This window comes from Antechinus flavipes, chromosome 3 (assembly GCF_016432865.1).
Source record: "Antechinus flavipes isolate AdamAnt ecotype Samford, QLD, Australia chromosome 3, AdamAnt_v2, whole genome shotgun sequence".
Classification (NCBI taxonomy): Eukaryota; Metazoa; Chordata; class Mammalia; order Dasyuromorphia; family Dasyuridae; genus Antechinus; species Antechinus flavipes.
The window spans coordinates 13,861,906-13,887,622 of record NC_067400.1 but is presented as its reverse complement, the minus strand read 5'-3'; the positions used below and the strand labels follow the sequence as shown (position 1 = coordinate 13,887,622).

General features: G+C 40.6%; 1 protein-coding gene across 2 annotated transcripts in view; it reads right to left on the bottom strand.

Annotated features, from left to right (window-relative positions):
* MME (membrane metalloendopeptidase) overlaps nucleotides 1-8,244 on the bottom strand; it is a 112,683-nt gene extending 104,439 nt beyond the window's left edge. Inside the window, exons 1-3 of one of the 2 annotated variants that reach the window (XM_051983060.1) lie at nucleotides 7,734-8,244; nucleotides 2,102-2,268; nucleotides 972-1,007 (exon numbers count right to left, since the gene is read on the bottom strand). In XM_051983060.1, the coding sequence (XP_051839020.1) occupies nucleotides 972-1,007; nucleotides 2,102-2,258 (193 nt within the window). In that variant the 5' untranslated portion in view covers nucleotides 2,259-2,268; nucleotides 7,734-8,244. Of the gene's footprint in view, nucleotides 1-971; nucleotides 1,008-2,101; nucleotides 2,269-2,514; nucleotides 2,592-7,733 lie in introns of those variants that run through there. The other variant, XM_051983063.1, reaches the window with a different exon arrangement.
* Nucleotides 8,245-25,717: the final 17,473 nt, after the last annotated feature.

The following is a 25,717-nucleotide window of genomic DNA, read 5'->3' as shown; positions in this document are numbered from 1 at the left end:
TTTTTTCAGAAGGAACTGAAGGGACAGCATTGCTTACTCTACTTGAACATCTAAGGACAACCTATTGTTGCCTCTCTCCCTCCTTACCCACACAACACACAGGCCTGACCATGGATAGTCAAGAATGGATGCATCCAAGCCACAAGTAGTAGTAGCCGTGACAAAGGACGATCAATCACTGTTCTTTACTAATGTATCTGGTGTTTCATCGACTTACATTAACTTGGTTCTCTTGCACACGTAAAATCCTTAAAAAACCAATGGGCAATGTCATTTAAAATGAGCAAAAACCAATCAGCAAATTTCTCATGACGAATCAATCCTTTGGCCAGCTACAGCTTTCCATCTTTATTTGAGCTGTAATCATATCCCACACAACATGGCATGAGGCTAACTTGGTGTAAATCGAAAACTTGTGACATTCAAACAAAAGTACTTGAGAAATAGAAAGCTTTTATCAACATGTCTCCAGCATATCATTAAGGAAGAACTTTTATACATGTTGGCCAATAGCCTTAAAAGAGTTGTATAAGCAAAAATCCCAATCGATTAATTTGCCAAGGGCTCTTCCCCACTAGGACATTAGCCAGCATTTGGGCTTTGGACCTGTCACATGCACAGAAACCAAATGGAACTCCACTTCAAATGCTTCCCGTAGACAAAATCCTTTTTCCCCAAGTTGGAATGTAATTGGATTCAGAGTTAATTTTTAACTAAGGTGAACTCTTGTTTCAAAAAGGGTAGTCTTTTCTTAAGACTAACTAAACCAAGGTATTTAATCAATTTTAATATATTTGACTTTCCTTGAATATGACCCTAAGAGATAGATCAATAAGCCAGGAGGATTATAAATCAAGCTGGTGATGCAAAGGTAAAGATAATAGCATTTAGACAATACAGTGGGGAAGGGGAGTAGGTGGAAGGCAAATAGAGAAACAATCATTCATTTTATTTCAAATTCATCCTCTTACCTGATTTTATGCAATCTGCTGACTTGCAAATTCCATCTGGAAAAAAAAAAGGGGGGGGGGAAACAGAGATAAAAGTGTACACCATGTATTTACTGGCAGCTTTTGCCCTATTTTTTGTACTTTTTAAGATTTGTCATTTTAATGGATGCTTCGTTAAGAGTAAACAATAGCACCCTAAAGTATGATGTATCAAGGAACACCATATACATTACATTTGGAAGATAAAGACAAATGTATGTGTTTACAGTGAGATTTGTATTAAAGGGAGAGAATCATATCTGCTAAGCTCCTGCATTTATTAAAGTGGAATAATCAGCTGTTTGGGCCTGCTAATCACTTTTCCCATTAAGAAACTAATCCTTTCTCTGCAAACTCCTCAGACCTGAATCACTACTCTTAAATTCCAAGGAAGTCCTTCCGAATGTCAATGAGCCAAAAGCAGTGAGCTCCTAATTCAGTTCTGGCAGGAAATCCCATATGCCCGATTCAGATAATATTATTTACACTTGGATCAGCTACTGACACATTTTGTATTTTGGGGGGAAACCGATTTCCCTTTTCTTTCCCTCATTTTCCATACAAGGGACGGGAGGCCCCTTCCAACTCCAATATTCTATCGCTGCATGAGTCTTGTGATAAAAAAAGCACATGAACTAAGTAGGCTAAAGTAATTAAAAGCTCAGCTCAAACTTCGAACACCTTATTTTAGGACCCTGGGTGATGGATATAGCGCATGACATATTTCGTATCGCATGTTTCATGCCGAGTGCATTCGAAAACTTTTGACTTTCTTCCCGAGAGACTGTTTAGAGTTGAAAAAGAACTGAGATGTAATTTAGTCTAACTTTTTCAGGAAATTTGATTCCCAAGAAGGTATGTGACCTATGCAAGGTCATGCAGATAGCTAGATACAGAAATAGATACAGATGTAGATAGACAGAAATAGATGGCGATATGAATAAATAGGGAAATCTCTCTATGCGGATGCCTATTATCATATATATGTGTTCATGTAATTAGCTCTTGGTGTATACACCCACAATGTCCATTATTCCTAGAGTTAACTATTATAGCACATGACAATGATTTAGTTCTCCACTTTACCAGCGAGGGGATCTGCCTAGACTTACCATCGTACGTGGCATAAAGAATTATCATAGTGACCGCTATGATAGTGAGCAAAAGCACAAGGACCGAAAGACTCAGCTCCAGAGCGGACCATCGCTTTGCCTTTGGCTTGGGGCTGTTGATTTCAGTTATATCCATCTGGCTTTCTGATCTGCCCATAACCTAAGATCTGAAAAGACAAAGAAAATGGCACACATCTCAGTAGTTATTAGGTGACATTTATACACACTGAATGATGAAAGTGGATTAGCAAATGAATTGTTCAAAGGCCCACTCAAAATCTCTGTCCCAAAATGAACATGTTAGAAGCTCAGAGGTCAGATCTCTCTCTCACAAGGTTTCATGGGATTTGAAGAGGCCATGGAAAGGCCAAAGAGAGTCCAAGAAAGGGGCTTAGATTTCAACAAATACTCACTCAGGGTTCTGTTCCTCAGAAGTTCACAAGCAAATAGTTTCTGAACGGTAACAAAGGATCGCTTTTAATCCCTCCTCCTGATCTCTGAACCGATGTCAAAGTTTACTTTTATATCTCATGGTTCTCTTCATAATCCCGGAAATCAATGACTAATAAATGACTAAAATGACCAGAGTTTCCAAAACAAAGCCTCTTCTACCACTGGACAGTCACACCCCTAGGCACATGCACAAAACACCTTTATGGAAGTTTCTGATTTCTCGATTTTTAAAAATAGCTTCTCTGTAGCTCAGCAATTCTGACAACCCTGGTCAGCAGCTCTGAACCTCTGCCCTGCCTAGAGAATACATGTGAAAACTGTCACTTATTCACTCAGTGGGCCAAAAGTCAACCGCTTCAACTTTGACAGGATCTGTGTGTGAATATTTGTGTTCATATTTATTCATGTGTATTATATAGTACTCATTTTTATTGTTGATTCATTTTGCATCTTTATGTAACCCCATCTGAGAGTTTTGTTTGTTTGTTTTGGTAAAGATTAGTATCTTTACCAAATGGTGTCATTTGGTGTCATTTCCTTCTCCAGATTATTTTCCAGATGAGGAACAGAGGCCCACAGCTAATAAGTGTCTGAGGCCAGATTTAAACTCCAGAAGTCTTCCTAATTCCAAGTTCAGTGCTCTATCCACCTAGCTGCCTTATTATCTAGTTGTCTTATAAGTCGTCATATACATGTTTCTATAGACTATTCCTTGAGAATGTATATATATTTGAATGTATATTTAATTGATCATGATTCTTATTAAATATAATAGGTATTGAAAGGCAATGTGGTATTATGGCAAGAGGAAGCAAGCAAAAAAAAAAAAAAACAGGTTCAAATCTACCTTGATATCTAGACACTTAACCTTTATTGTCCCCAAATAATTGTCTAGTACTTGATTACATAAGTGTTAATCAGCATTGGGAGTTTCTTCCTCTGGGAATTCCCTGTACCAGTAAAAGTCCATAGGTCTAATCCCTTTCCTTAAAATTAATGAGTAGTGTGGCATCAGGAAGATCTGGGTTCAAATCTGACTTCTGAAAGCTATGTGACCTGAGCCAAATTACTTAAAATCTGACTAAACGAGATAACTCTAACTCTGATTTTAGAAAAGGTGCCAATTATCTTTTCACTAGGAGTTCCCTGACACCAGGGATTATCAAACTTTTTGGTCTTGGGACCCTTTCATACTTTGAAAAATTATGAAAAACTATCGAAGACATCCCTCTTCCCCAAGACCTTCTGTTTATATGGATTATATCGACCAATATTTAACATATTGGAAATGAAAGCAATTTATTGTTATACTGATAATTGTTTTGACTTCCCAGGATCCCCATAAGGGTTGCAGCAGATAGCTTCAAGTGTCCCCATCCGCACTTTGAAAACCAATCCATGAAATTTCCAAAGGAAAGTATCTTTACCAATGAAATCACAGGGCTGGTCCAAAGAACCACAATTAAATAACTGCAAATATGTACCTCTATTGTCTAAAAAGAAATAAAACTGAATTTACTCATCAGTCAATAAGCATTTATTAAATGCCAGGCTCTATGCTAAACTCTAGGGAGGTAGAGAAAGGGAAAGTCATTTCCCTAGTGGTCTTCTCTTAGGCCAGTCACTCAGAGGCTTTATTGCTATCCAGAGCAGTGGCACATTCCAGCAGAGCACACTGGACCATCTTTGAATCAAGGGAGGAGCCCTTTGGTTCTACATATTTTTATACTTTTAGAAAGGCAATATTGAAAAGAATATAGGGCTACAGATCACATAAAAAATCCATTATTAGAAGACATAAAACTGTACCTTAGTTGTCCCAAAGTGCTCCTAACTATTCATTTGGAAAAGGAATATACAGACACAACACACACACACACACACACAAATTTCCTATTACTTGGAGGAGCATAATGCTTATCTAAACCCTGCTGATTTAATCTTGACTTAGCAGGCTGAGAAACTGACAAAAGCAGCCTCAAAAAACACTCAGTGAAAATCCCTTTCCATTTTAATTGCAATCATAATAAACCCAAGAATAATTTAGATTCAAGCTTTATTTTCCAATTTCTCTTTATTTCACTTAGTACCCTGGTCATTGTCTAACTACAGAAACTTAGACCAAAACAGACATTTTGAATTCTTTTCATTTACAGTGGGGCAAGGCTGCATTCTGAACTAATTAGCTAGATGAGCCATTTGGTTCTGGGCACAGAGGCATAAATTTGACTTCGATTTTAGATGATGAAGAGCATCCCAGAGAGCTAAGTCCTAACGAAGTTTTGAAAGATACTCGACATTTCCCCAAAATGTGTACTTTCCTTAAGTATTTCTCCCCTCAGGTATTTCTGCCGCAATAATTTATCAAAGCATTAGAAAATTAGCTCTGCCTAAAGTCTCACCATCATGGCAGAGCTGGGAGAACAACTGCAGTTCTGACTCGGATCCAGAACTTTATTTCTCCACATTCAGAAAATACAGGAAAACGTTGCCTCAAATTCTTCCCTGTCTTTTTTTTTTCCTTCACTGAAATAACAATTAGCCAGTTAAAATACTTAAAGCTGAATTTATTTAGTCCTCACCAAGACAGCCAAACGTTTATACCAAATAAGTATTTGTTTGCTTAGACGGTAGTTGCAAAAGAGCTAGCAAGTTAAGAGGGCCAAGTCTCCTACACCATGCTGCCTGCTGTCTTCCTTTAAGTGTTTCCCTCTGGCTTTTTCCTGAGTGGAGGCTGGAGCATCCAGCAACCAATGTACACCACAGCCATGCTGGAAGGCAGACGTAGGCATTCTTAAACAGTGACCTAGTGGCAGCAGCTGCCTTGTTCGTCTCTACCCAGTGTTCCTTAGGACCCATTTTCTTTAAGGCAGGGAAATTCGAAGTGTTAATAACATAGCTGATATTCTTTTGCAAATTGTCTTTTTCTTGCTATTTTTCTAATGGAATTACTCTAAGCAAATCTTTTAAGTGAGGAACTTAAGGAATTATACCAGAAGGAAAACATTTGGAATTCTAGCACCCAAATTGCCAGGTAGCTAAATTACTTTAAGTAATTTGGAGAGACACACACAGGGAGACAGAGACAGGGAGACAGACAGAGACAGAGAGACAGACAGAGACAGAGACAGAGACAGACAGACAGAGACAGACAGTCAGACAGAGACAGACAGAGTCAGACAGAGTTTTGTGGGGGTCTGAATCTTAATCGTTAGCCCAGGTGAACAACAAAATTTTTTTAAGAGATAAAAAGTGGGGAGGGAGAGGAAGGGATTGAATGATTCAACAGATATAGTTAAAAGGAGCAATGATTTCCCCTCCTTATACAGCATGCCAAGGAAAAAATACACCTGTAACACTGCCTCCCCCCTTTTTCCTTTGTAAGTACTATGGTTTGCAAATCCAAGACTTTTTTTAGAATGACAGATATTAGTACTTTTGAGGGGCGGGAGGACACTTAAACTCCTTCCAACAGGCTCAGATCAAGCCCCTCAGTTTTAAAGAGTCGGTGGGAACGTGGAGGTTTGCTCAAGGTCATCCAGACACTGAGCAGTATTCCAGAATCCAAGCTCATCGCTCCAAGACTCGCTACCCGGAGCAGTCTTTAACTATGAAAGTGAAGAGCTGGGGGTGGGGGTGGAGAGAAGGGGGCACCATTATAGGATTATTCCCAGCCAGACCTTCCACTTAATAACACTATTAGTTAAGGCTCGGGACCACTCATGGAAGTGACTAATTAAGATCAAGGGACGATTCTGATTATTTTTACCCAGACAATTACTACTTCAAAGGGATTGAAAAAGGCAATCCTCCAGATAACCGAGTATAATCCTATTTATCAGATGGACAAATTGAGGAGCAGAAGGGAAACCGGTGTGTTGGGGATACAAGTACTTAGCAATTTCCATCTTCAAAGCACTCCACTCCCATTAACTTATTCTTCCAGCCCCTGCGGTTATGATATGTAATTACACTGGGTATTATTCTACCGCTTTAACAGGTGTGGAAATGGAGGCACAGGGGGAGGTCCAGAGAGGTTCCATTCTTCAGACTCCGGCCTCAGCCAGCGAGCAGCTCCCTATGGGAATTTCTCTTTCCAGGCTGCGCTTCCCAAGCGAGCCGAGCCCAGGATCGGGAAGAGAGCCTGGATTCAAAGTTTCAAGCGCCTCGCCCGCCTTCCCGGTACGAGCCCAGGAAACGGCCCAGTGCCGAAACTTTAGCGGACGCGGGCAGATGGGCGCCCGCGGTACCGGGCCGGGCGATTCGGGGCTCTGGGAGCCGGGAGACGTCCGCAGCGCTTCCGCTGCAGACCAGTGGCTACTTTCTGCTGTGGAAGGGGTTGCCCGTTTTAAGTCAGCACCGGCTCGGGGGTGCCCGAGAGGTCGGGGGGTCCCGAACGGGGCGAGCTGCTCGCGTCCCGGAATCTGTCCGTTTAGGCTGCGAATCGCAGGAGGGCTTGGCAAACTTTTAGCTCGCCGTGGGGAGGAACGAGCGGGGTGCGCTTCGCCCGGATGCTAGAGACAGGCGTGCAAACAGAACGGAGCTCACCCCGGCAGGCGGCGAGGGGCACGGGGAGGAGGCGGCGACCGGCTCCTGGCCGCCCGGCGGCTTCGGGGCGGCGGGAGGAGAAGCGAGGAGGGCATTTCCTGAGGCACCGCAGGGGACTGGGGCTCGGACACCGAGCTCAACACAGAATCAAGGTTTCCAAAGCCAGCGATATGGCAAAGGCGTGCTCCGGCCCCAAAGGGGCCGCGGAACTGGGCCCCGGTGCTCATTGCCCACCGACGAGAAGTTGCAGAAAGGGGTTTCGGAGCAGGAACGCCCAACGCCCCCCTCGCTCTGGTCCTTATTGGAGGGTCCCGCGTGGCGCCCGCCCGTCCCACCCCACCCACGTCTGGGCTCCAGTTCCCAGCCTCTGCCTTCCTGTCCCCAGGTTTCTCCCGGGATGCAGCGCCCCCTCGCCCGCTCCGGGGTCCCGCGGTCCAGCTCCCGGGTCCCAGGTCGCCTTGCTCTCGGGCTCCGCCGCCCGACACCTGGTCCCGAAAGCCCCAGCGCGGGTCCCGCGTCCGTCCGCTCTCTGCTAGTCCCCACAGACTCGCTCCTGCCAGCGTCTCCCCCTGGCGCCCCCCACACTCCCCCTCCCCGGTCCCTGGGGCCGTCTCCCTCTCCCGGGACTCACCAGTCGAATCTGGGAGAAGTTAGTGGATGATGTAAATAGACACATGCCCAGCCAATGAGATCGCGGAGACCGAGGGCTGCCCCGGGAGCCCCGAGCCGTGCGCACGTTGGCAGCAGCGGGCAGTCGGGGGAAGCGCTGAACGCGGGCGAGCACCGGAGGCAGCGGCGGCGGCAGCGGCGGGGGTAGAAGGAGGAGGAGGAGGACTGGGGAGGGTAGAAGAGAGAGAAGGCAAGGAGGGGGAGGGGAAAAGGGGGTGGGAGGAGGAGGAGGAGGAGATGATTTGCGGCTTTCCTCCAAGGAAGGACACTAGAGCCCTCCTCCTCTTCCTCCCCTTCCTCCTCCAGGGCTCAGGCTAAGGCCCCCGCAGGCGCTAGGAGCCCAGCTGTTTTCCAAACACACCCCCACCCCCACCCCCACGGAGTGTCCGCGCTCCCGAGCAGCTCCTGCCACGCGAGTTGCGCTCCAGCTCCAGCCGCGGTTCTGCCAAGCTCCGCATCCCTCCCGGCACCTTTTCCCTTCTCCCCATTCTTGCCCTCCTCCGCTCCCCACCCCCGTCGTACCATCCCCTCCCGCCCCTCGAGCCCAGCCTACGCGGCTGCTGGGGACTGAAGGAAAGCAGCTGTGGCGCTGAAGAGTGAAGGGTTAACCTTAAGACTCCCCCCACCCCTCACCCCCCCGCTCCTCCCGTTGACCCTAGGCAACCATCCCTCGAGTGGGCACCTGGAAACCGGGGGCGTGGAGAGTATAGGCTGGCCATCACCTCCCCGAGGGCATGGGCAAGCATTTTTGTTATGGTAAATTGAGGGCTTGCCAGGAACCCAGGTTTCTACTTCCACCGGAGCGGACTGCCCTTGGAGATGGGGTGTCAAGGTCCTGCCCTCCATTTTGGGGTAGCGGTGGGGGGCGGCCCGCAGTCTACTGTCCACACTGGAGCCCCCAACAACTTTGGACTACCTCCCGCCCTGCCCAAAGACTGCCAGCGCCGTCCCACCCGGGGCTGAAAACAAGATGCTGGGGGGGAGGAGGGGCAGCTCTTGGAAGGGACCGAGAGTTCGTGGGCAGCATCTCCTACTTAAAACAGGTCCCCTCCCGGCCCCTGGCGGCTAACCGCACGCTCCCGCAGCTGGGAATTGTGCGTTAAATCGAGACATTTCTTCTCTGGCCAGAGGAAACTCAAGGAACCCCCCCTCTCCCCCTCCCCCTCCTCCCCTCTCCCCACCTTCCCCTCCTCCCCTCTCCCCCTCTCCCCCTCCTCCCCTCTCCCCCTCTCCATTTTTTTCCCCCTTGCGTTCAGGTGGATTCACTCTATTCAAGTTGGCTCCAACACTTAACTATCTCTGAGGATTTACAACTGCCCAGGTTTTCTTTAGCCTCCAAACTCGTTAATTCGTGGATTTAAGTAGGTTTTACTTTTCAGTCACTTTCACCGGTTCTACTTGGAGTAGGCTTTGGACCGGGAAGGTATAAGGCTACCCTAGAGACAGTTCCAAGGGTCCTTAATCTGGGCTCCAAGGGGTCGGGGATAGATTTCAGGCTGTTTTGAACTTGGATGAGAAAAAAAAATCACTTTTTTATTCACACTCATCTTTAAACACCAGAAATTAAGCTTTTCTTTGAATTGTGAAATGTAAGCAACAAACAGAGAAGGGGTCAAGTAGCCTTCCCAAGGAACTCTGGACAAACACACTCGGTTGACCATTTCCTATCTATCCCGGAGATATTAGCTTTGTACTGTTTACATGTGGTCTCCCTCCTTGGATTGTGAGCTCTTGGAGGGCAGGGGCTCTCTGCCTTTCCTTACATGTCAAGCATTTAACACGGTCTGACACAAAGTAGGTGCTCAATCAATACTTCCCGAACCATCCCCACATTTTTACAAATGAGGAAACTGAGGCTGAGAGGTGAAACCATCTCACCCCAGAGCCTACTTGTTCACACTAGACTCTTCAGCATCTCAAGGAAATGTTATTTCATAGCAAAGAACTCTGCTCTCTTCCTTGCAAAGTTGCTGTGGGGATAAATTCCTCTGCTTAGAGTTCCTCCAAGGCCTACCTCTAGGTTTTATAAATAAGCAAAGTATAGTTCTTTCCCTTACACTAAGGAAAATCTTGTGGGGATTTAAGCTGAAAGACAATTGATTCTCTTCTAAATCGCGAGATCAGTCTCTGGTATTAAAATATTGTGCTTGAAAGATATAGTAAGACCAAAGATTTGAAGCATGAAGACTTGATTTCAAATCTGAGATATATTACCTGTGTGGTTGTGGACTTAACTCTTTACCTCAGTTTCCTCATCTAAAAAATGAACTGGATTAGGAAATGGCCAAACCATTCCTGTATTTAGGCTAAGAAACCTCTTAGGGAATCAAGAAGAATCTAACAAGAATAAGCAAAGACTCAACCAGTTTTTATTGCCTTTAGGAAAGAATGAGAAGAGATAGGGAGTTTCCTGTCAAGTCAATAAGCATTCATTAAGTACTTGCCTTATTATTAAGTACTTGTCCTAACTACTGGAATTACACACAAAAAAATTACAAATACAAGTAGGAAGAACTACAATCTCTGCCCTCTAGGAGCTTATCTCCAAATATGGAAAGAATTTAGAGAAAAACTGAAAATGTAAGGGGAAAAAGTGAGATGAAGGAATCAGGAAGACAAGCTTGATCGCTTTAAAATGCGGGTTCTGTGAGGCACCAGCCAATCAGGGGGCAGGGTTGCAGGGTTGGAGGGAGCTTATCTGATGAAGAGGTTTCTACTAAGTGGTGGGGGAAGTTCAGATAGTCAGTAGTGTGGGCTCAGAGGTTTGTTTATCACAGTATTAAGATCTAAATTATCTAGTAATGAAAATTTGGTAGGGACACTACTAATGTAGCCTTTCAAAATTTGTAGGTTTCTCTTTATAGATATTTTCGGTTACCTGTAATCTAACAATATTTCAGGTAACTAAAGAGAGATGGCCACAATTCTTCTCATTTTACAGATGAAGAAACTGAGGAATAAAAAAGTAGCCGACAAATTCAGCAGAAGAGCCAGTACTTTCTCTACTCCAGGGCTTAATTTCCTGGCTAATGTTATCTCTCAGCTAAATTACCCAAATGTTATTTCATTCCCTTATAATTTAAAATGAATAAAAAAAGGAAATCTTTTCATCTCAGAGTCAACTCCCAATTTGTTTGTATAGTGCCATATGCTATTAAGCATGTAACTCATTTCTTTTTATGATGATTATTTTTCTCAATGGTCAGCAGTGACCTCTCTGATATCTTATCTACCCTTGCCATCACAAATGGCATAAGATTTAGCTGTTCTCTGGCCCATCAACAATTCTTCTGCCTTCTAGCTCCAGAAATCTCTATTTTTCTTCAAGACTCAGCTCATTCAGGTCCCATCACCCTGCCCCTCCAGATGTTTCTGCGCCTCCCCCTACTTTGTAGCTTACCTGTATGTCCCTCTATGCTTCCATACTATCTTGCCCATTTGAATATAAGCTTCTTGAAAGTAGATGCTACTTTGCCTTTGTCTTTATATTCCTAAAAACTGTGACAATACCTGGTCTGGCTTAACTAATGCTTGTTGATTGAGTGAATGATTTGATCCCCTTCCTGATTTTCACATCCATCTCTAATCTGTTAAAGAGACTTTCTCCTTCTTAACCTTCCACTTGGTAAGAGATTGATAGCAATCACTCCTAGATGATTCCAGGCTCTTTCCCCTGCCTGGAGTTCTCTTCTAAGTGCAAAGCCTATGTCGATATGTTGCTGCTGTCTTCATATCATATCAAATGGAATGAACTAATATTCCCAGCTCCCATCCCAAACTGCACTCACCCATCTTCCAAGTTGACTATTTCTGATCTAATCCAGGAAAAAAAAAAGAATATAAGTAATAAACTCTTGAAAAAATTCAAAGCCATCATTACCTTTCAAAGAAATACGTAGAGGCAGCTAGGTGGCACAGTGGATAGAGCACCAGCCATGAAGCCAGGGTGGTGAGAAACAGGAGGGGACAACCAATTGCAACTTTTTAGCTATATCTCTCTATTTGTTCTTAGAAAGTCTCAAGTCACAGTTAAAGCTATTTTCCCATGAGATTGTCTTCACTCAGTTAATTTCTCACAAGAGGTTCCAAAATCTTGGGTCACTTTCCTTCCCCAGTTTTCTCATATATTACCTCTCCTCACAATCTTGATACCATTCAAATTGATCTGAAAATACCCTCTTCTTTCCTATTTTCAGGTCTTTGCATATGCTGTTCCCTTTGCCTGGAACACTTCTTACCATACTCCTTAGTAAATATTTGCTCTAGTATGGTGTGTGTGTGTGTGTGTGTGTGTGTGTGTGTGTGTGTGTGTGAAAGAGAAAGAGAGAGAGAGAGAGAGAGAGAGAGAGAGAGAGAGAGAGAGAGAGAGAGAGAGAGAGAGAGAGAGTGAGTGTGTATAACCCTGAATCTGGGTGGAGGGAAGGGGTCCTTAACCAGGATGGTCTCTAGAACACATGGGGGAAGCAAGATAGCCATCCAGGACTCTGCCCATAGAATGAACAGAGCAAAGGACATTCTATTCCTGGAAATCACCTTTCTGCCTTATAGACTGATTTCAGAAGATGTAGCTGAAAAACAATCAATCTAATCTCCAGTTGGCCAGCCCTTTGGTAATAACCATTTCTGAACTTGGGCTCAAATTCTGTCATGTCTTACTCAAAGCCTTGCCTATGCTGAGGTCAGAGTCACTTTTCTTCTGCTTGGAGGAGTTGGGCTTTAATAGGGTACAGATGTGTATATTTTCAGTGCAAGAAAATGTGACTCTGTGAGACACAGGTGCATTGGGAGATATCAATTTGCCCACATTAAAGGGATGAAGTCATTGTTGAGACTCAAGCTTAAGGAGTACAATTTTTAGGTCTTAGGAAGCATCAATATTTTGTCCCAGTTCTGAAGCCACACAGAGCGGGGGAAATCAATAAAAGAGTAAAATTGAGAACACACGGGCCAAATAATGTCACTTTGAGATTAGATGGGAACTTCTAGCCTAGACTCCTAATTTTATAGCTGAAGAAACTTAGCCCAAGAGATTTGTGGCTTGTTGAGCATACTGCAGAGATAGGCAGACTTGACCCTCACATTTATCAACATTTCCAATTAGATTATAATAACAGGGATGCTGCCTAGTGGAATATAAGCTTTTTGCGGACAGGATGCTTTCTAGTAATTGCACAAAAAGTGCTCATTGAAATTAATCAGCAAAATGCTTTCAAGCAAAGGATCCTTGATCAAGTATGCTATGGAGGGAGGGAATTTTACTGGGGTTCAGGTGGGTGTAAAGTCCAGGTTAGCACCCTGGATGCCTTAGAATCAGCCAGAGTCAGGATAAGCAAAAGTCCTTGGTCTTTATTCTTGGTCTTTAGGGGTAGAAGTGAAGGGAATAGACACAAGCTCTCCACAACCTCCCTTCTCCTCATCCACCTCGGTTGTCTGATTCCAGTGCACCTACTCAGTTTCAGCCCTTTACAGGTGGGACTAGTTATTTCCTTCTAGCACTGAGATCTGTTATCCGTGCTTGAAATTGATCAAAGAGCCAAGAAGCAAGTATTGAGTGCAAAGGCACTAAGTGCTAAGGGTACAAGACTCAAAAGACAGTTCTTGTCCTCAAGGAGCTTTTAATCTAAGCAGAGAGACAACACAGAAATAAAATATATTCAAAGCAAGCTATAGACAGGAGAAACAAGGAATAATAACAGCTCCTCAACTGTAAGGTTGTGAGAATCAAATGAGAGAATATTTGTTAAGTGCTTAACTCTGTCTGGCACATAGTAGGTGATTTGAAGCTCTCAGTACCTTTCCTTCCTCCACTTATGTATTGGGAGACAAAGCACATATCACCTGAGAGGGAGGGAAGCAGGCAGAGTGCATAAGCAAATTAGACTTGGAAATTAGGCTCCACCATGGTCATGTTCGCTTTCAGCTGGGCTGGAGTTAGGAATTCTTACTCCTCAGGGCTGACTGCAGCACTGGGCCTGGATTCTTGGATTTCTGGATACTTAGACCATCGGGTCTTATATTTCTTGCCCCCTCAGGAAAAAAAAAAGGCCCCAAAGATCAAAGACCCAGGCCAGATTTGGGGGTCATAAGGAGTTCTGGAATGGGCAGGATCCAACTTAAGAGTAGGAAAGAAAGTACCTCTGGCTCTTTCCATTACTGTACAGATAGCTATGGGGAGGGAGTTACCTGAAAATCCTGATGATGCTGAATCAGACTATTTGGAGAGGGATGACCTGGTTCTTGGAGCAGTCTAGAGCCATATGGGTCCTCTCAAAGCTGGGACTGACCACTGGAATGTCCCTACAAGCTCCAGACGGTTCCGAGCAGCTCCTTATGTTTTTCAGATGAATCACACCATCCTAGGGAGTCTGGGTAGACCCTATACAATCGCTAATATCATTGTGACCATTTCAGTGGGTAGTTTAGCAAAATAATTACCCAAAATAGCAGTGATTGTCTGACCCTTTAAGGTTTCCAAAGCACCTATGGCCTCTGATCCTCACAACAAGCCTTGGGAGGAGGTGCTATTATTACCCCTGTTTTAGGAATGAAGAAATGGAGTCACAGATTCACTTGTTCAGGATCACTTAATGAGCAGAATTTGAACTCAGATCTTCCTGACACTAAGTCTAGCACCCTCTCTCCCCTGTGCCACCTAATGCCAACCTTCTTTAGGACATGGAATTCTCATTTGCAAAATTCACTTTGCAGCATTGTGAAGGAGAGCATCTCTTCCAAGTACAGCTGAGAGATCCTGAGGACTTCCTTCAGCATACAGTATCTCTGTGTCTTTTTTCTGTGTCTCTCCTTTAAAGTTTAGGTCTGAATTAATCACACCATTCCCTCACTCTTTTGTGTGTGTGTGTGTGTGTGTGTGTGTGTGTGTGTGTGTGTGTGTGTGTGTGTCACACAACTTGCAAGTATTTGAGATTTGGATTTGAATTCAAGCCTGGTGCTCTATCAACTGCACCACTTGCTTCTACTATGGAACCAATGGCTCCCAATAACAGCCATCAAAAATCCTTTATAACCTGGCCTTGACTTAATCTTTCCAAGTTTTTTCTACATTACTTTCTTCTACAATGGCATACCCAGCGTAATATAACCAATATATTTGACAATTAATATTATCTATAATTCATCCTTTTCCCATTTTATCAAAACCCCCACTTTTAATCAGAGAGATATCTCCCAGCTAGAATTAAAGTTAGATTGAGGAATGTGATCACTCCCAAACCCCTGGGAATCAGCTCTTCAATCAGCTTGCATAGGGCCCTTCCTCAGAGACAAGACTCGAGTCAAGTCTTAGCTTTATCTCACTTTTACCTTCACCATGCGAGAGGCCGGAAACCTGATGGAAGTGGTTTTTGTTTTGCTAATCAGGATTGCCAGAGGCAGCTGGGTCCATAAAACAACTAGCATTCCTTAAAAGTCAGAGAAGGGCATGATCATCCACATCTGAATCCAGGTCTTGGGGAATTGAGAGATGCCTTGGACCCAATGTCTTGGTCACTGCTAGCCTATCCAATAAATTGCCCATGTTCAGGTTTTTGAAGTACAAATGTGACCCAATTTTTCTAACACTCTATACATCTTATTAAAAATGATATCTTGCCCCTGAGAAAACTTCCTTTGTTGCAGATTTATTCACCACATATTTAATTTCAACGTGTAAATCATTCTCCTGGACAGTGTAGAAAACACAAAGATGGTGAGACGCCTCTTGTTCTCAACTTGCTTTGAATCTGCTATGAAATTCAATTTAGTGATCGATTGCTTAACAAGTATTTATTATATGTAAGACATAGCAGGCGCTGGAAAGAAAAAAAAATTAATATAAGACTCAAGATGTCGAATTAGACATGCTTTTTCAGATATAGTCAATGTAGAAATTTGTTTGGTCGGCTCTTTGATTTGTTACAAGGACTTTGTTTTTCAGTTTGCTGAAATAATGGGAGACTAGAGGGCAATGGAGGATAGAAGTAGGGTAGAAACAAATGAAAGCACAATTATTGAGGAAGTTGTTTTAAGGCAGAGGGGAGAAGAGAAGGCTGACTAGAAAGAAGCACAGACATACAAGATAGCATTGAAAACTACAGGTTAAGCTTATGTATTAAAAAGAGAAGCAAGTTGTACACATTAAAGATAAATAAATTCATGTACAATCTCTTTTCTGCTTTTCTATATATGTAGAAATACCTAATATTTTATTTGGTGTTGGTTATGTTTCAGATAAATATAATATTAAAAAATCATTTTAAAAACAAGTAATATAAGTCACAAAGTGATAAGTATCAAAAGAGTGAAATAAAATTCCATGTGAATCAAGACTAAGACTAGCTACAAAAAATGTTGAAATGTAATTTCTCATTTTTATGAGAAAGGCAAAATGAAGGTCAACATAGGCTATAAATTAAGGTCTTAAAATAAGACATAATAACAACTTACCATTTGCAGAACTCTTTTTAAGATTTTTAAAAGCCAAGTGTAATTAGCTACAAGTTATGGTCTCTACATTAATTCTCTAGCACATGGGAATTTGTGATTAGCCACTTAGGTGATCTGTTTTTACATCCACGTGATGTTTCTTGTAACCATGCAGATTGTAATTCCTCCATCCACCCAGCCTTTCACGTCTTGTGCATTATGTCCAGTCTCTTCATTTTATAGATAGGGAAACTTAGGTCCAGAGAGCTTAATAATTTGTTTAGGATTATGTATTTAATGTTTCCAAAGCAGGATTTGAACCAAAGTCTTCCTCCCCTCTCCATCTACTAAGCTTGATTGGAGTCAGATGGGGGTGCTTGGTTTCCAGAATGAGGGAAAAGAGTAGCACAGTGGAAAGAAGACTGAATTGGATTCAGAGACTCTGACTCTGATTTCCAGCTTTGATCCTCACTTTGTACCTGTGTGACATGAAGAAGGTCCCCTCAATTCTCTTCTCTGTGAAATTATGTGATGGGGCCAGATGACCTCTTCAATCTCTTCCAATGCTAAATCTCTGGATCCTCCAAGAATTTATATGTTATTTGATGAGTAATAGAAACCCCCTGAAAGTTGTTTTTTTTTTTTCCTTGTAGAAGTATGATATACTCAATGAAGAGATTTAAAAAAAATGAATGGGGCCACGTGAAGGATGGTTTGGAGGGGGAGCAGATAGGAGTCAGGGGTTGTCCACCTAGGAGGTTATAGTGGAGCCTGAGCCAAGAAGGGCATAGTCAGGAAGGAAAAGGGGTCAAGAGCATTTTCAGATGTGGAATTGACAGGACATGAGATATCAGAACCTTAAGCTTCCCCGTGTGAGTACCAAGACCTTGACTTTGGAAGCCCCCAAGGCCTTCTAACTCAAGAATGGGAAAATGAGGCTTTATCAAGGTATACAAACTCAGACTCTAGTTACAAAGAAAAAGTTCCAGGATCACCATTTACCTATTTTGAGAACAATCATTCAGCAGAGTCTAATTAATTACTTGAGAGAATTTCACTGTTTAAAAAAAAGTAACTTGAAAAAAACCTCAATTCAATTTGTCTTCTCCCAGAAATCATGTTTCTGCTTAAGAAACCCAAATTAATCTGAAGATCATGCAGCTGAGTGGTACAGTAGATAGTGTGCTGTCTGTGTTCAAAATCATCCTCAGACCCTTCTAATTGTGTGAACCAAAAACTGGTTTTTGCTTCAGTTTCCACATCTGAAAAATGGGGATAATAATAGTACCTATCTCATAAAGAAAATGTTATTTACACAACATTCTCAGCATCTAGCACAGAGTTTTAGACATGAAACTGCAATGCTCTCTAATGAAAGGGCAGATTAACAATAAGTTGACCAAAAGCTGGGCAAAGATGGGAAAGAGAATAAATAAATAAATAAATAAATAAATAATAAATAAATAAATAAATAAATAAATAAATAAAGGAATAAATAAGAAATGGTTCACAAAGTAGATAATTACCATTTTGTGCTGGAATAATAACTGCCTCTGATGTGGTCTTCTAAACTTCTCTAGAAAGTTCATTGGGAAATTTTTGATTGCCATTGTCTCTAATATTTCATTACTATTAAAAAAAATCATGATGTGATTTGTAAAACGAAGACATGTTCTACTACAGAAGTTTCATTCCTTTCTGCTGACAGAATTCTAAATTCTAAGTGTTTTCAGATTTTTTTCTTTTTCTTTTATACCTTTTATACATATTCCCTAAGTTAGATATCTTGTGAAACTGCTCAATCTTGAAAAATTCCCTGTTACAGCTATTTATTTGCATGTTAACTAGTAATTTTTATTTCATCGGAATGGTTTGAAAATGATACGCTAAAATTCAGCAAGATCTTAACGAGAAAATGTAAGGGGAGCTGTGTGTATCTTGCTTCTTGAAGTAATATTTCACTTTCACAAAGTGGCTTTTAAAGTAAGAATAAGGATTCAGAGCAGAACAAAGTAAGAATGCAGTTTTACTAAAATAGATGCATAGTAATAATAGCTAAAATTTATAGAGCAAAGCACTTTATATATATTATCTCATTTGGTCCTCCCACCAGCCTGATGTGTTAGGTGCAATTAATATCCCTATTTTATGAATGAGGAAACTGAGGCAGACAACTGTGAAATAATTTGTCTAGGGTCAATAATCAATTATTCAGACTCTTTGTGATCCCATTTGGGGTTTTCTTAGGATACTATCATGATTTGCCATTTTATTCTCCAGGTCATTTTACAGATGAGAAACTGAGGCAAGCAAAGTAAAGTGAATTGTCCAGGGTCACACAAGTGTCAGGTCAGATTTGAACTCATGAAGATTAGTCTTCCTTCTTCCAAGGTCAGTGCTCAATGCATTGTGCCCTTGGGGTACAGGGGTACACAAGCATTCATCCCCCCCAAAATATAGAAGTTTTAGGACTCTTATGGGCCCTCAAAGGTTGGGATGCAGGGGTTCTGACCTTAAAATTATACTGGAGTCTCAGGCTAGTGTCAAGAGGTATTTCAAAAGAATCTGTAGGCTTAGACCATCTCCAAATCAAAGGGAAAATATTTTATTATTATACCATTGACTGGTGGGCTTGAGTTTCAAAGGAGAGTTTTAACCACTAAGAAGGGGAAAGACTCAAGTATCCTAGCAGAACCAAGGGGGAGATGCCATTAAAGGGAGAGACATTGCAAGTTCTTAAAGAGCTTGCAGCCATAAGGCAGGTTGTTTCTAATGAACCTGCCATTGTGACTTGGACAAATCCTGAATGGAGTTAGCCTTCCAAAAAGAATTACCAGGGGAATTGGGGTACAAGTAGGTTCTTTATAGGGAAAAAAATAACCTCAGGGATTGCCATTATAACTTGGCCTTCTGATTAGAAACAGTAACTATGGAGTCCTGATGATTTTGTCAATTCAAGGATTTCACAAGGGACAAAAGGCCTTCTTGAGAACAAAAAGCCCACCCAAGATGATAATCCCAGTCATTGTTCCTTCCTGCTTGCCTCAGGAAATAGCGTGGTCTCTGGACCGTTTACAATGATTCATCTCTCTCCTGTCAACTCCTTTCCCTAAAAACTTCCTGGCTACCTGGAACCAAGGATGCTATCAACACTACCTAGCTGTCCTTTGAAGATGGTGGTGACAATTAAAATCCCAGAGGAGAACAGCTCCTTCTTCCTCTATCTGGACTTTGATTCTGTTCAGGTCCTGGCAAACTCCTGCTGGAAATGTCTGAGGAGAGGAATAAAATAAATTTTACTCTGCCTGACTTTTGTCAAGTGAAGAGAGAAGCAGTAACAATGAAATAACAGAAAATAATGGACCTGTATCTCATTCTGTGAATCTCATCAGGAGAGTTCCCATTTACAGCCTTTTTCTGCAAAGAACTTAGGGGCAGCATCTTATTATTTCTTCTAATAGTCTTTTACAGTAGATGATAACTGAAATAGCCACACAGTCTAAATTGCTTCTTCCACTGTTACTTACCATGATCTGGTTTCGTATTCCAACAGGGATTCCTTAAAATATATAATATGATTCCTAGATTTCTCCAAGACAAAGGTTTGGATCAAATTTCTTCAGCAAAAACAAAACTAAACAATTAAACATCAAAAGAAGGAGGATCCAAGGTGGTAGGCTAGGGGTGCAGGAAATAAAGTATGGGAATGAGGAGAATGAGGAAACTGAGGCAGACAACTGTCAAATCACTTATCTAGAGTCAATAATCAACTATTCAGACTCTTTGTGACCCCAATATTTTGGTCAAGAACTGTCCTCATTATATCATTAACTAAAATGTGTTCTGGGTAATATGAGAGTCTGTGATGAAGTCAATTTGTTCATTTCATTATATTCTATAGTAAGTTACAACACTTTAAACTTTCTGTTTAAAGCAACTTTCTAAAGAATTCAGTTTCTAAATGAGCCCCAGAGATTTTTAGCTAATAAACTGATAAGTACTGTGTCTAAATTAAGTTAAAACCAATTGAGAAGAGAAGTGGAGGCAGCTCAATTCTTTTCTTAGGGGAGTGATGAAAGGTGTCCTAGAACTGGCTTGAGATAGATATAGGGTAACCATTTTGGAGAGAGCAGAGGACCAGGCAGATGCCCGACTATGTGAGTAACTAGTCTAGAGCTTTCTTGGAGACATAATCCACCTATGTACATATATCTCTCATAAAAATGAAGCCTTTGATGGGTTTAAAGTACATGTTATTAGATTTCCTCTTCTCTGAATTTCCCCCTAGGGTCACTCATTGAAAGATACATATATCCCTAGAAAGCAGGGAATATTTGGAGTCTTTCTATTTTTGTTCCTATACAGTTACTGATATACAATGATCTCATAGTGCAGGTAGAGTAATGGGAAGGACTATCGAAGATTTAGAGCTAATTAACTGATGTGAAAATTTCCAACGAATGATGTAATGAATGAATGGTAAGTGTCTACAATGTGCAGGGGATACAAAGACAAAACCTGGTTTCAGGGAAGGCAACATGGATAGACATACTTACATATGAACACATGTATGTATGTATGATCAGAATATCTCCAATGTATTAGATGATTTTTTTTGGTGGGGGTGAAGAGGACACTGGTAACTGGAGAAAAGGAAATAAGTAAAGGCTTCAAGTAGAAGGTGAGATTTGATCTGAATTTTGGAGAAAACAAGGGTTTCTAAGAGGCAAATGTGAAGAGAGAATGTATTCTGGGGAAAGATAATGCTTTGTTCTTCAAGAAATGATCGTGCTGATCTTAAGCTTCCTTTAAATGAGGAATAATTTATCCAGTAAGGATAAGAAGAAGAAGAAATGTATATTGATGGTTGAATGTTCCCTGATGAAGACACATTGACCCAGCTTTCTGTAAATATGACAACAGCAATAGACAAATCAATTATCTTTGCTAGGCACATTTCCAATACTTCCCAGAGAACATTTCAAGACTTACACTTCTAGACAAGTAGTAGATAACATGGGTGCAAATATTAACTGCCAAAAAAGAACCTAGAAAGCATCATGAAAGATGAGAAAGTTTTGGGCAAGAAACTCTGGGTTTTTTCCCTAACGTTACCTATAAAAATAAGGACTTCAGAATGAAAATGCAGTTCTAATAAGTAAATATGATGGTTAAGAAGATGATCTCAGGCATTAAAGTTTGGATTTCTGTATTATAACTTAAAATTTAAAGATAATAGACCCAGATCAGAGATGGAACATATCACTAAGGGTTGATAAGAATGAATCTGTCTATAGTTTAGCAAGTCTAATCAAAAGGGTTTTTAAATGGAAAGGGGAGGAAGAGAACTACCTACATATATTAATTATGCTATTATAAAGACTAGTTACAAAATTGGGGGGATAGAGATAAAAATGCTTAGTAATTCAAAAAAGACAAATCCAAGAAAGAAGCAAGAAATGAAATTCATAACCTCAGGTAGCTATATGGTAATGAATTAGATATGGGTGACAAGCAAGGTGAATTAAAATTTTAAATACTTGACTTCACTGATACCACTGAGATTTAGTGCAATGAGACTCATGACTAGAATATGATGTTGGGAAGAGATACCTCATTCAAAAATAATAGGATAGGTGAAAGAAGGAATTGGCCAGGAAGTACGAATTCCCATCAGGTATTGGGAAAACATTTCCATGTGACAAAATCCAAGAACTACAATAGAAGATGGAGAGCATTTGATCAAGAGAGAAACAGAAGGGAAAAACAGACAATTATTAGAATATACTATAGACCATCCAGGCAGAAAGAAGAAATAGATAAGTAGCTCAGTAAAGCAATAAGAAGCCTGATATAGAGAGATGATACAGGAACTGTGGGAATTTAAATTATCTACTAGAATCTTCTTTCTGCCAAAAGATGATCAATTAATAATTTATTGGCTTGCCTTGATCATAATTTTAGTTTTCTCAAGGTGGAGAATCTAAAAGGGGTGAATTTGTTCTGAATCAGATCCTTGCCAATGACAATGAATTGGTTTCAGGGGTGGAAATAATGTAATCTTTGTAATCTGTTAATACAGATTAAAATCTGGAAAAATGTAATCCTTGTAATCGGTTAATACAGATTAAAATCTGTATTAGAACAGGAAAGGAAAGACAAGCAGGGTCTGGCATGCACCCTAGATTTTGGGAAAGCAATTTCAAAGGGTTCTCAGGAAGGACAGGTAGGATCCATTGAATTAACATTCTTTGTAGGAAATCTACCCAAGAGGCACAGGAAGTTTTGAAAAAAAGAAAATTATGAAGATAAAATGAGAGTTTCTGATGAAGAGGAAAAAAGTTCAATTCAACCCACAGTCAGCAAGTATTTATTAAGTGCCTCTTATTTGCAAAGCCCTGTGTTAAGGACCAGGAATACAAAGCCACATGCTTAGGGACATTTAAAGCTCTCTATAAATGTTTTTATTATTTAAATTATTAATTTATATATTAAATTATTTAAATGATTACCCAAATAGTCTCTGTCCCCAAGGACCTTACTTTCCACTGAGGGAGTCATGTAAAGATGCTAATGTAGAGTCACACAGAACTCACTAACCAAATTTGGTTTTAAAAGCCTGTAGAGGATGGAAGGCAGGGCAAATAAAGAAAGGGTGGATCAAACAACTTCAGGAGTCCCTAAGAGTAGTTTGAGGAGTGATAAGCACAGAATGATATGATACTAGTGGAAGAACTAGGGACACTAAAATATTATGTTGTTTTTCTACTTTAGATGCAAGAATCAGCCCAAAAAAGGGATAGGACTATTGCTCATAGGCAATGAGGTCATGGTAATACCCCGTAGGAAAAAAAGGCAGAACTATGTAACTTACATTTGGTTTCTGCAAAGGGAAAGAATCTTTGTACTAAAAAAAAAAAAAAAAAAACAATTAATTAATAGGGAGTTAAAATTCAAAGTAAATAGAAAGATGGTAATAGCACGACTAGCTGTCCAAATCATCAATCAATCCACAGGCTGGATTAGATTGCTGGATAATGAACTCAGTCCCAAACTACTGAAAGAACTGGCCAGAGTTAAGATTGATTGGTGGTCAAAGATTTTTGAAAGATGGTGGGGAGTTAAAGGACTGGAAAAAGGCAAATGTTCTGAATTTCAAAAAAGGGAAGGACAAACCTATGTTATGTCTCAACTTTCACTTGATACTCTGAATTCTTTCCTCTTATACTAAGCAGAACAGGACCAAATGAAGCCTTATTTAAAGAGAGCTATCATTGCCCCTTTCTCTTTTTCAAGCTAAGCATCCCCACCTCAACTCAAGCTTATATGTTATGGTATTGAAACACTCCACAATCTTGAATATGTTCTAGCTTCTCAAAGCCCTTTCTAAAATACACTGCTCAGAACTGAACAGAAATGCCAGATGTAGCATAACCAAATCAAAAAAAATACATTAGGTTCCATTTCCTCTCTAATTCTGAACACTAGGACTCTTTGAATACACTCAAATATTTCACAATGAGAGAAATCATTATTTCTCTCATATTAATATTCAATCCTATTGGGAAGATCAAGGATTTTTTTTTCCTTTTTTTTTCCTTATTCAGATATCAGTCTCTTATAGATTATTCAATCAATATCTAAAGGACACTGATGATAAGAATATTGGATTAACTTTTTCCTCAGTCTTGTTCAGACTTCACCCAACTGGGGAAGTCCATTGCATTTTACTCAGGTTTAAATGGGTAGAAAGGTAAATCTTTGTCTAAATTGCTCAAATTGGGGGTGATCTGGGAGTAAGAGTATTATAATCAAGGTCACACTTCCCAGTCCCTGGTAGAATAGATCTATCTCTCATTATAATATTCATTTTTCTTATTAATTTTTAACCAGTCAGAGTTGATTTCCATCCATTGAGAACATTCAGTCTTCCAAAGGTAGGTAAGCAGCAACAAAGCCTTTATAATGGGTTTTTTGGTTTACAAGTGATGAACAAATGGCCATCTTTTTATTAATTATTCACTAGCCATAATGAATAAAATGATTACCCAGAAATTATGTCTCTCGACCTTTTTATACATGGCAATACTCTCCTTGGGCCACCATATTGCACTGCTGGCTCATACTGAGTTAAGATTCAGTAAGTGTTATGGGAATTGAATGAACTTGACTCCATCTTGTGACTCAATTCTGAATCCAGCTTAGCTCCCTTTCTGTTCAATTATGAATCTAGTTCAATTTCTTTGTTGTGAGAAAACTTTTTTTTTTTTTAGAAAACTTTATTCAATTATGGGAATTGTGAGCAAATTTTATTGCACTGTTTGAATCTACTCCTGTGTGACTAGAAAGCTGGACCACCTCCACCTGTTGTTTGTTGTTGTTCAGTCATTGTGACTGACTCTTTGTGAGCTCATTTGAGATTTTCTGGCCAAAGATACTAGATTGGTTTGCTATTTCTTTTTCCAGCTCATTTCACAGATGAAGAAACTGAGGCAAACAGGATGAAATGACTTGCCCAGAATCACACAGCTAATAAATGTCTGAGGCCAGACTTAAATTTAGGAAGATGAATTTTCCTGACTCTAGCTTTCTATCCACTGAATCACTCAGTTGCTTAGAAATCTTTCTTTAACTGAGGACCAGGGCTATGCTGGTCAGAAACATAGTCAGCTAGGAACACCGATGCAAGGGGTTTTCTTTTATATATACATATATATCTCAATTATATCTATCTATAGATAGATATAGATATATATGTGTGCATACAAACACACATATGTGTGTATGTATATATATTTATTTATATCAAGCAACCCATATGTTTTATCTGAAAACTAACCCTGTACTGGTTAATCAGTTATTGTTTCCATCTTCCATTCATCAAATAGTCATGTTGGTATTGGAGGGAATGAGACACTTTTTTTTTTCTGACTTCAGAGAATTATACTCTCTCCTTCCCAACTTGGAAAGTCCCTTTCCTTCAAATAGAAATCACATTACCTAATTTTGTGTCCTAGTTAATTGGTTTTTAAAAATTAATTGGTCTTATTTGATTGTTTTTAATACATAAAAATCTATCTCACTTTGTATTCAGTCGTTCGGATTGACTGGAGAATCCACTGACCCATTCATTATTCCTGTTTTGCTAATAAATCATATGACTCAGATTGTTTTCCCACTTATTAATTACCCACCACAGCATGTTTGCTACCCAGTCAGACCTCTCCTATCTTGGATTTGGGAAGTTGATTTTTGAACACAGCTCTTTACATTGATCCCTATTCTGTTTTGCTTCCTGGGCTCAGCCCAGTGTTTCTGCCTGCCAAGATCTCATTAAATTCTGACTCTGCCATCCAGGGATACCCTCTATTCCTTCTGAAAGCATTTCATCTGCAAGTTGGATGAGGATTCTATCTCTACTTTGATTTGAGTCATAAAAATGTTCACTTGCATAGGACCAAAAGAGATAAATTCTCATAGCCACCTTCAAAGTTGACATTGAACCATTTCAAGGCCTTGAAT